Here is an 11,266-nt window from a genome sequence, read left to right on the forward strand (position 1 = left end):
ATCTAATCACTTAGTAAAATCAATTACTGTGTTAAACTTCTTTTACACAGTTTGTAAGGATTATTTATGTAAAAAGACTCACTTTTTTACAGTCTTAATAAACATAAAATGTTTTTTTCTTAACAAGCATCCATTGACAATTATTAGGCACACTGCATGTTTGTTGCATTCATGTACTTAAAATGTTTTTGCCACATTCAAAAAAAGGAACAGAAACTACAATAAAATATATTTCCTTTCAGGTCAAGAACTATTTTATCAGTTTAGAAAGTGCCATTACTTCCTCTTAAACATCACAAGAACTTAAATGGTTAACCTTAAAATGAGCTTTTCATCCAAAGCAAACGTCAGTAATATGTAGAAATCAACAAGTATTTTAGGATTAGTCAGAGTCGTCTTGATCCACATCTTTTAGTTTATTTTTGGGAATTCCCTTAGGGTCACTCTCCTGGTCCTGCAGAAAACCAWAAAAACATTTGATTAAAATTCTGTTTTCTGAGTTCTACACCAGCTTGAAGTGACTGAACTCATGTTTCTGGGATTTACTTCATATCAAGCTGTTTTCCTGATTACTGAGCTGAATCATTGGTTTAAAAATAAACAAACAAAAAAACTGCATAGATATTGTCTGAAAAAAAAAACTGACGTCTACACTCTCAGCTGCTAACACAGCCACATTCACACAGTCATGTTTAGATAAGCCTGTTCCTTAAAATAGTACCTCATCCTCTGACTCTTCCTGTTGTGGCGGCAACCCTTGATCCTCCTCCTCTTCTTCATCATCATCACTTCCTTGTGACCTCTGAGAAAGAATCTCCTCACCCTGCAAGACAGCACTTTTTTATTATTATTATTTTTAAATGGGCAGATAGATAAGAAAAAAAAACTAACTCTGTTACCTTCAGGTTCCGATTCTTCAGGTTTCCCATCCAAAAGGCCTCCTGGCAGTTGTTGAGCGTCAGCATGGCCTTCACTCTGTATAAAAACAGCTCCAGGCTCTTCTTCAAAGCTGGCACATGGTTGGTCAAGCTGGTATCCTGGTGAATCTAAGAAACCAACTCATTATTACAAGGTTATCTGTACATGTAGACTTTGTCTTAGATTGCTTTTCCGAGTCAATGCAAATGCTTTTTTGCTTCACAATAAGTACATATGGCTAAAGGGCACAAAAAAAAACAAAGTTGTAAATCAGTCACTACCTTGGAATGACCACACATGTGGTGTAGCTGCCGAGTGCTGAGCTGGAAGGTCTTCAGCAAACTCTGGACGTCCTCCTTAAAAACACAATTTAAGTCATAGGATAAATCTAATATAGGCACTGCTGTTTTGGGATACTTTTGTACTTGAGACTGGCTTTTCAAACATTTTTTTCTATACATTCTACAAACAAAACATGTTGAACATAACATGGACCTTTGCTGTAGACTCTTATTTACCTTGTGCCTTTTGAAACTGTAGTCTAATAGCGGCATCCCCAACTTCAGGAAAGACTCCAGAAAAAGCCGTCCATACTAGTAACAATCATATTTTCCTTTGTTAAAACAGTCACAAACAGTACAGCTGAAAGTAGACTCTTAGGCCCGCTCACCTTTAAGCACACGTTAAGTACTGGCCTGGAATCAAACACCTAGAATAAGATCAAAAAACGAATGCAGACTGATGGAAACATTTTTATCATTACAATTAAATTATCAGATTGGAAGAATTAGATTTCTGTCAGCACAGCAAACTATCATCTAATTTAAAAGTTACAGAAATCCTCAAAACAGCTCTGTCAATAGAGTAAGTAGTTACACATTTACAACTTTACCACCATACCTTCACTAGGTTGACCAGGATGTGAAAGTCTCTGACAGCTAAGTTCCACGTCAGCAGTTTCTCACTTTGAGCCTAAAAATTGACACAAGTTGGGAAATCTCACTCATTAAGTCACTGATAAATGTTTCAAACAGGAGAATGGACACAGTAACGTCGAGCATCTGACCTCAGAGTCGTCACTCATTTGGCCAGCAGGAATCTTTCTGGCAGCTTTCTCCAACTCTGCCATCATCACTTTGTAAAACACCAGGAACGTCTGTCTACGGAAAAGGGAGGAAGTGAGTGACTGATGATGCAAAAGGTTAAAGTAGCATCGAGTCATATGATATAAAGAGATTTTGTCTCAAATTCTGAGTTTTATTAAAAATATATAATAATAACATCTGGCATTTGTTTATTTTTCCTTGTTGTGCCATACAGTACTATACCAAACTGACTCTCAAACCAAACTGTAGGCGTACTGTTGCATCCCTACAGATTACAGGTATAAGGCTCTGTTCTCTCYGCTGGAACCATCAAAGCAGATTGATTTTAGTCGATGAAAACTTGCAAAATTTAAGCCGAGGGTCTACCTATTGAGAGTGGGCCAGGAGGCAGAGTTATCCTCCTTGGATGCATCAAGCAGCTCAGGGATTCCTTTTCCAGTTATTTCTTCCAATGCCTTCAGAACATCGTCAACATGCTCCAGGTAAATGCTAGACACAGAGAAAAGATCCCATTACTAAAAAAAAAAGTTAGATTCTTGCTCACAGACATAATTAAATTCTGTATAATAAAGTGATTTTTATTAGCAGTCGTACTTTGAGGATTTATTTGGGTGTTTGGTTAAGTAATGAGATACAAAAACTGTTCATATTTTTTCATCTTTTGTTGAAGTCATTGTGTTCAGAGTTTGTTTAAACTGCTAAACAAATGATCATTTACTTATTGATTTAACAGTAAAACCATAAATAATCTTGGAAAGCCTGGATAGAAAGGAAAACATAAAATAAAAAGACAAAAATGGATTTCTATGTAAAGTAAATCATTGTTTGCCTACTAAGCATTATTTCTGACATAAGAACCAACCCGAGGAGAGCGTGAAGAGCCTCGTTGAACTTGTTCCCCTTCTCCTTCTCGCCGCTTGCCGTCACCCAGACTTGGTTTAGAAAATGACGAGCGAGGGAAGCTGAAGAGGAAAATTCACCTGATTATCACCGTACTCTACTGGATWTTTGATCAGAGGATTGGATTAAGGTTAGCAGTCTGACCGGTCTGCTCTCTGTAGGCGGCTGGATTCCCTCCTTTCTCTGACACCGTGGACAGAAGCTGGGAGAGAGACAGGGCTGTGCTGAGGTTTGGCATCGTGCTGCGGAAGTTCAGCAGGTATTTAAAACTGTGTCTGAGGAAACAGATGAAAACAACTTTTGTCAACACACAGAGGCAGGAATAAAGCAGAGAACCTTAAATTAAACTGAGAATCCAAAAGGTTCATTCAACTTGTTCTTGTTTCTTTATTCTTTGATTTCAATAAGTTGCATGTGTTTTATAAATTTATTTCCTGTGGATCTATTTAAAAATGTGTTTTATATGATATTCATTCTTTTAATTTGTAGCATTCTGAGTCACATAAGATGAACCATTTATAAATAGCTGAAAATGATCACTCACTTCACAAGCTGCTCCAAGGTCAGCTCAGAACCTCCTTCTTTAAGGCGTCCAGCCAAAACTCCCAAAGCCTTCTTTAATAAGTTCCTGTGTCCCGGCTGACTGAATCCAGACCTTACAGATGCACACAAACAGATGCAACCAAGCGTCAGGCTGATTTTTCTACAGACTCAAACTCTCTCCTTTTAACAGCACACAGGTCCACTTCACTCACCAGCTAAACGTCGTGTTCAGGACCTGCAGGAGCAGCTGGTAACCAGAAGACATTAACTGATGCTCCTGAACGTCTGTAGCCGGCCCATCCACAACTCCGTTGTTCTCAGACAGCAGCGTCTGTGATATACATGTGTACCTCAGGGTTCATGCAGGTTTCAGTAAGTTAAATTTAAGACCTTTTAAAGATTTTTTAAGACAATCCGGAATGAAATTTAAGACCAAAATGACGCATTAATAAAAACATTCAAATGGTCCCAGAAATTTAAACATAAAAACCTTTATTGCTATCAATTTAGTTATTAAAGAGTATTTATTTTTAATACAACAACACAAAATTAATTTAATGAAACAGTCATATATATGAGACCTTCATATCGACTGCTGTGGATCACTTCCAACAGAGTGCAAAAATCACTGATAACAAGCCAAGTCTAAACACACTTTCTCATGTTTAAACAACAAGCAGTGGACATGACTGAACTTCTTTGGTTTTTTTGGGCAGGTGATTACGCCACCGTATGCGGGAGGTTGTAGCGGAAAAGAGGTCGAAAACATGGAAGTAAACTGTGCCATATTTTGCCTGCAGTTATCACAAGACTTGTAGTTTAATGTGCACAAAGACCGGTAACAAACTTAGCACTTCATGAAGACAGATCGCGTCAACCTCTGATTACAGCACTTTACTCTATGCAGCCAATGCTGCAGCCAACGCTTCTCGGGTATGATCGAAAGTAAAAAAAAAATTTAAAACATGACAAAATTAAATTTAAGACCTTGGACGAAAATCTGGGCGTTTTTAAGACTTTTGTAGGCCTAAAATTTTGATTTTCAAATTTTAGACTTTTTAAGACCCAGCGCGAACCCTGGTGATGAAACGGTTACAGGCATTAAAATAATGACAACCCTTTTGTTCTAATTCAGCAACCTTGTACCTGGAAATGATTGTGGCAGTTCTCCAGGTGTGTGCAGAGAGTGGGCAACAGCTGGACACAGTAGGAGGTGACGTCTTTGGAGCTCCTCTGCTGGAGGTGGGAAAAACCTATGCTTTTATCAGCCCTGGCCTGAAGCAGAAACATTTATAGTTTGGTTACATATTAGAGCCTTATTAGCAGGTGAACTCAACCAGCCTGATATAAATGCATTAGTTTTATCAGCTTTAATTGAACAGTTTATTTAGGTGCAATCAAATTCTTTCTTTAAAAAAACTTGCAAATTTAAAAATACCTCTTATTTGTATTATTTAGTGTTTACAGTATATTTGCTTTTGTTTCCCGTACCTTGAGGAAAGGGGCTCTCCTGGCAGGGGCAGCTGTAAGACTGAACTCCAGTTTGTGAAGCATGTCCTCCAGCAGGAAGACGAGCTCACCGGGACCCAGCAGCACATCCTCTCGCACCTTAAACATTCAAACATTAAACTAATGTGTACGAGGAACGCGTTACGGTAAAATTAATCGGAAATCACCGAGTTCCAGTTCCACCTTGGTGTGCTGCTCCGAGTCCAGCAGCGAGCGCGACAGCAGACCACACTCCAGCACGCCGAGCACCTCCAAGTCCAGCTCTCTGAAAAACGGTCTGTAGGCGGTCAAACTGACGCCGGGGCGGACCTCTTTTTCCTTCTCCTTTTCTGGCTGCTCCTGTAGAAGATTTTTAGTTTACCTTATTATTTAAATGATTTGAACAGAACCGTGTGAGAATAAATAATATACCTGCTGAGTTTCATCTGCTTCAGTCGCCTCCTCAGACAGGGAACATCCTTCTACGGAATTCTTCCCAGGAGCTTTCCTCTTCTTTCCTGCACCATCTGAACAACACATACGAGCTGAACTAAAGAACAAAAACAAACCACATAAAGTAAAGCAACAAATATTAGAAGTTACCTTTCTTGGCTTTATTAGCAGGGACGGTAAAACTTAGTGCGATCCCATCTGTGCTCTCTCCATCAAAGTTGGAAATAGGTGGGATGTAACCAGGAGTTCCTAAATGTAGAAAATCAATTTGGTGGGGAAAAAAATGAAGTTTGAGATGGAAACTAGAGCAAAAACACACCTGCGAGAGTCCTCTCCAACATCGTTTGCAGGTAAGTGATGTTCTGCAGGCGAGTCATCACTTTCATCTTCATCTCCGTTTCTTTTTGCCTGCAGAAGGCATTTACAACCTGTGAGAAGAGACACAAATTTAAATGCGTATTTCTTTCCTGAACTGATTCCATCAATGTGTAGTTACCTCTCTGAACCAGTTGATGGTGTGAAAGAGYAGAGAACAAAGGAACTCCCTCTCAGCCTTCGAGAGGCTCTCCACTTTCTCCACAACCTCCATGTTTGTCAGGATCAGTGGGCATCCTGTGAAAACCCAAAACACAAGCATACATTTATCTACAGGCCACACAAGACATATATAGGACATGATTGTGGATTTTTCTCCTCCTATACGTCACCTAAAAGAGCATCAATTTCTTCAAGGTCTCCATTGTGCCGCTTCTCCTCACAAAGCCTCAAGAGGCGGAAAAATGGAGCTAAACACAGAGAGGACACGTGCCTGTAAAAAGAAAAAAAATACAAAACATTTAAACATTCATATCTGTCATTGAGTACAAAGAAAAGTGTCTGAAAGTTGTGTGACTGACTTCTGTGGTTTCTTGCTTAGAGTTTGCTGCTCTACTTTGTTTTGGGTCTCTTTGGCCAACAGAGGCAGCAGGTTGATGGCGATAGACCCCTGACTCTCCTCCTCATCCAGGTTGTACATCACATGGGCTGGAAAAGGAAAGGAACTGAAACAGAGAGGAGGAATTACGTGCTTTATTTACCTGGACTAAAAACTTCTTATTTAGATGAGACTCATCCGACTCAGCTCAATCAGAAAGAATTTTGCAAACAATTTGAACAACTTTTTGCTGTGGATCTTAGAAAAATACAAACCAATTCAAATCCCTTTTAATTTGTAGAGCACACTTAAAAACAACTTATGATGGAAAAAGTACTGTACAAAACCTTAAAACAGTTAAAACAAAGACATAAATATCTAATAATATAAAATCATTAAAACAGAAAAATGATAAAAAACAGAATACAAGTGAAAAGGGAATATTATTCAAAAGTTATTCTATTAGGTGCATTACCACCCACCCACACACACAAAAAAATTAAACAAACACATACCGGTAAATGTGTTTTAATCTATGTTGTAAAAGCTTCAACAACCTAATATTCTCAAGGCCAGAGATTTACATTGAGAAAATACTGTATGTGCATCTTTACAAACTTCTGCAGTTCTGTTTTAAATAATTTCCATCAGACTAATTGGAACAAAGCTGCCCATTCTACCTATACAGTATGAATGAATAGTTTCTGATTTACAAACTGAAAAGGCCACTTCTGACCCACTAGTTTTTCTGAGCACCAACCCGGTTATATCTGGCCCCAGGTCCACCACAAAGTCATCTTGGAAGTCATCCAGAACACTCATCCCAATCATTTCCTGGAAGACAACAAGTGCTTAGTCATCGGATCCTTTCACTTTGCCAAAGACTGTAAATGAGAGCTGTTTAGGGTGTGAAGCTGCTAAGACTCACCTGCACCTGTGGGTCCAGTGTAGAGCTCCACATTAGGTTGGCCAGTTCGTCGTAGTACAGAGCTGCCGCCTCGGGGGAGCTTTCACTGCTCGACTTCACCAGCTCCAAAAGAGCTGTGACCTGCAAACAGGCAAAAATGTGCAGCAGCATCAAACATCGTCAACTCTCTGTGTGTATCAAAGGATTGCAGCTGTAGAAAAGTAATACTGAAAAAAAATATATATATATATATCTAAGCAGGCAAATCTCATCAAAAACAATATTAAGAGATTATTTTATTATTGGAATGTCTGATAAATACCTGTCTCAGAGTGTCGTGAGACAAGGAGCCACTCTGTGAGTCCTTCCCTTTAGGCCTGGGATGGAAGTGTAGAGAAGATGAAATGAGCCAAAATAATAAATATTCTATGTCCAAATCTAAAAAAAATATGTGTTACCTTAAAGCTCCCATACTGCCTACAATCATCACGGCACCGATGATGCCTATCCGCTTGTATTTGGGCACAGTGCTGGACAGCTGCTTGCGGATCACTATGTGCATGTCGTCCTGCAGGGAGACAGACAAAAATAAACAAAACTAAAAGACGCAGACGACTGTTTTACAACTTATTTAAGCATCTCTGAACCTGGATGTGAGACCCTTGTTGCTGCTGCCCAAATGCCAGTTTGCTCAGAAGCTGGAAGAGTTTTCGAATCTGCTGGGGTGTGAGGTTGTCCATGTAGTCCAAGATCCCCTAAAAGAACCGTTCAGACCGGTTAGAAAACTGAACCAAAACACACACAAGCAGCTACATTTAATGTGAAATCAGGCTTGTTACCTTAACAAAAACAGCATATAGAGCCATTTCTGAGGGTTTCTCCACAACCAGAGAGCAGAGTAGATCCAGAGCCATATCCACCTCCCCACCCACACCACTGCACACGTGGGTCACCAGAGACCCCACAACCTCCTACGAAACACAGCCAAGTTTGAAATGACTGAGCTTTTAAACTGAGGCTTACACTGATGTACATAAATATTCACACCTGTTGGCAGTAGGAGTCAAACACGGAGAACGCGTGTCGGTACATGTGCCCACCAAAAGGCACCACGCAGGGATCCGGAGAGCGCAGCAAACTCTGAGCAAGTGCCAGAATGGAACGGAAGTAGCCTCGCATCACCTGCAGCGTAACAGAATATACAACACGTGAGTGGAATAACAGCTCAATGCGTTCAAGCGGCTCTGCTGACGCTCGTACTGTATATTTACAGTCACCTGAGAGTAGTCCCTGAAGGCTTTCTGCAGCAGAGCCTCCTGCAGGAGTCCAGTCCTCACTTTGAGCTTCAGGACTCTCTCTGCCCCCCGTCGGCTCTGGTTGGCGTTGGTGGAGTGGAGGATAAACAGAACCAGCAGATCTAGAACCTGAAACGGAGAGGTTTATTTGCATGAAAAAACTTTTAAAACTTCAGGTGTGTTCGTATTATGGAAAATGCTATTTATACCTATTTAAACAGGTTTATTTTTTATTTTTACTTCATAATGAGAATTTTATTTTGAAGTCATTAAAATAAAAATGTTTGAACTGTCTGAACCTCTTACCCTGAGGGGTAGTAGCCTAATTCTTATATTTTTTTAAGTTCTCTCTGCAGCAGATCAAGATTAAACTAACAACAGGCAGACACTAACTTTATAGATAAACAGGTTTAAATAACAATGGTAGACATTCTGGCTCTAACAGTCTGCTCAGGGTCACTGCAGTCAAACAACTTATAATCAGTTACATTTGTAATTTTCCATTTCAACATTRCAAAACTAAGTCATTTCATACATTATTCAAAATCTCCAAAAACAAAATGGAGCCAAAAATGTCAGGAAACTTTCTGCAAACTCACCTTATGTTCCTCTATTTCATCCACAGATTCTATTGCCTGAGAAGTAATTAATAAATAAATGAAATAGATCAACCACACTGAAAACAAAAACAAAATCCTGCTTTTCATCAGAATGCACAAGTGAAAAATAACAATAATCTGCAAATCTTAAAGATTTTTTTAAAGGCAATAAATAAAATGTTTTTTAAATACATACATTTTTTTCAATTAACACCAGCAACACATTAAAAAAAAAGTAACACTTGGTAAAACTAGAGGGAGACAGAAATAAAAAAGCAAATTGCTTTGTTATTTTTTATTCAACAATGATAAAATTTTCCAAAGATTCTTGAGAAAATCTGAAAAAAACCTAGCATCAAATTGTTAAGATTATTTGCATTGCCATGCATTTAATTCAAAAATTTTATTTTTTTTTATTTGAGGCAAAACTTCAAGATACCTTGATAGAATTTACTTGTATTGCTGATTCTCTTCTGTTATGTTTTTTTTGTCTTAGTGGGTTATAAAAGCACATTTTAAACTGTTTGTCAAAACTTCAAGGCATTTAGATCATTTTTGCTTGCTTTTCAATTTATTTAATAAATTATTTGATATAAACACATTAAGAACAAACCTTAAGCCAAGCCTCAGAAATGGTTTTCTGGAAGCGCACCGCTGACTTTATGCAGTCGAGTATCAATGCAACGCTGTCCTGACTGCTTCCAGCTGCTGGCGTGGAAGCACATCTGTTTAGAGAAAAAAATTTTTTTATATTTTCTCAGCAACTTTCTGACCTTCTCCAAACAAATATTTAAACAGCTGGAGGCAGCTGTTTCTTACGTTGCTGCTCCTTTGCTCTTCATGCGACTCTGAGAGGCCTGTAGCACAGGAGGAAGAACACACTGCTCCAGTTCTAGCTTTCTACGGAGACTACACACCACCTGCACACAGACAAACATGTGCCAAAGTAAATTAAAAAATAAATAAATTTTAAAAAAGGAAGTGCTACCATGTATATATAGTCTGCTCTTTAAAAAGAAGTAAAGTGTGAAGAAATCGAACYTCAGAAGCATCAGAGGCAGAAACAGAGTGCAGGATGAACTTGACCACCACAGGAAGGTCTTCTAGTTGCACGGCAGCGAGCGTGGCCATGACAGCTTCTCGGACCTGAAACAGCAAGCGAGTTGCTCACAGCACAGTGACCTGCGTGTGTTTTCATATACGTGTTTGTGAATTCATAGAATAAAACGGCACCTCTGACAGCAAAGACAAAGTTAGGTTAAGACTAGAGAGGGCATCCAGGATAGGAACTGTCAGCTGGGTGTTCTCMTGGAGCAACGAACTACAAAGGGAAGCGAGAAAAACGTGAAACCCAYRGACTGATGGCAGTAATTACAGAATAATGGAGGTCTTATTGTATATACTTGAGCTGTCGGGCGATATCATTGTGCTGGGAGTCTTCCAGTATCTCCGGTAAACTGGTAATGATGTCACGCTGCACCTCGACTGGTGCTACTGAGACTAGCTCCATCAGCTTCTCTGACAGTTCCTGCAAGAGGAGGCAGAAACACACAAACATATATAAAACAAGACTGCAGATCAAATCTGCAAAAACCKTAAATAACCTTAAGGAGTGTGACAAATAAAATATCATAACCTAAACATTACCTTGGTGTCCACCACTCTGTCTARCCATTTGAGCTGATTAATAATCATACGTGGAATACTGAGTCCTCCATCAGCGGTGCTATGAGATGCAAAGCAGATTAATGATAAGAGAAAATAAGAATAAAAAATATATATTTATATATAAAATATACTGACCTTTCAAGCATAAACTCAGGCACTTTCTCAAGCAAGGTGTTGATGATGAAAGTCTGCAGAAAACATACATGATTATAATCTGTCAGCATAAACACCATGTCTTATTGCAGAGACAGAGAGGATTCATTTAATTGTGAGATTTTCTCATAATTGGTTTTCTTTCTTTCAGCTGCTCTCTTGTGAAGGGTCACCGCAACAAGCAAACACACATTAAACATTTGGCAACTGTTTGACAACAAATGCACAAACTGATGCAACCTAGGCTCGAACCTGCACCGACCACCGAGCTACTGTAGCCCCTGCAATATTCTTGTAAATAAACCGCAGTTATGCTTCCAATG

At 39.1% G+C, this 11,266-nt stretch overlaps 1 protein-coding gene across 1 annotated transcript in view; it reads right to left on the minus strand.

The window, feature by feature from the left end:
• Window positions 1-119: 119 nt before the first annotated feature.
• Window positions 120-11,266, minus strand: part of fancd2 (FA complementation group D2) — a gene marked incomplete in the record, with an annotated part of 12,492 nt that continues 1,345 nt past the window's right edge. Inside the window, 37 exon segments of the mRNA XM_014009050.1 lie at window positions 120-454; window positions 722-823; window positions 900-1,046; window positions 1,200-1,274; window positions 1,437-1,511; window positions 1,589-1,627; window positions 1,819-1,890; window positions 1,985-2,078; window positions 2,391-2,513; window positions 2,887-2,986; window positions 3,069-3,199; window positions 3,469-3,579; window positions 3,680-3,798; window positions 4,614-4,742; window positions 4,959-5,075; window positions 5,160-5,315; window positions 5,388-5,482; window positions 5,559-5,657; window positions 5,728-5,836; window positions 5,905-6,020; window positions 6,116-6,216; window positions 6,305-6,448; window positions 7,082-7,155; window positions 7,250-7,369; window positions 7,551-7,605; window positions 7,687-7,796; window positions 7,876-7,983; window positions 8,068-8,199; window positions 8,276-8,410; window positions 8,506-8,652; window positions 9,123-9,158; window positions 9,736-9,847; window positions 9,942-10,042; window positions 10,164-10,268; window positions 10,356-10,443; window positions 10,526-10,650; window positions 10,770-10,848. Coding sequence (XP_013864504.1) covers window positions 383-454; window positions 722-823; window positions 900-1,046; window positions 1,200-1,274; window positions 1,437-1,511; window positions 1,589-1,627; window positions 1,819-1,890; window positions 1,985-2,078; window positions 2,391-2,513; window positions 2,887-2,986; window positions 3,069-3,199; window positions 3,469-3,579; window positions 3,680-3,798; window positions 4,614-4,742; window positions 4,959-5,075; window positions 5,160-5,315; window positions 5,388-5,482; window positions 5,559-5,657; window positions 5,728-5,836; window positions 5,905-6,020; window positions 6,116-6,216; window positions 6,305-6,448; window positions 7,082-7,155; window positions 7,250-7,369; window positions 7,551-7,605; window positions 7,687-7,796; window positions 7,876-7,983; window positions 8,068-8,199; window positions 8,276-8,410; window positions 8,506-8,652; window positions 9,123-9,158; window positions 9,736-9,847; window positions 9,942-10,042; window positions 10,164-10,268; window positions 10,356-10,443; window positions 10,526-10,650; window positions 10,770-10,848 — 3,853 coding nt within the window.

This window comes from Austrofundulus limnaeus, unplaced genomic scaffold (assembly GCF_001266775.1).
Source record: "Austrofundulus limnaeus strain Quisiro unplaced genomic scaffold, Austrofundulus_limnaeus-1.0 Scaffold55, whole genome shotgun sequence".
In the NCBI taxonomy this organism is placed as follows: domain Eukaryota; kingdom Metazoa; phylum Chordata; class Actinopteri; order Cyprinodontiformes; family Rivulidae; genus Austrofundulus; species Austrofundulus limnaeus.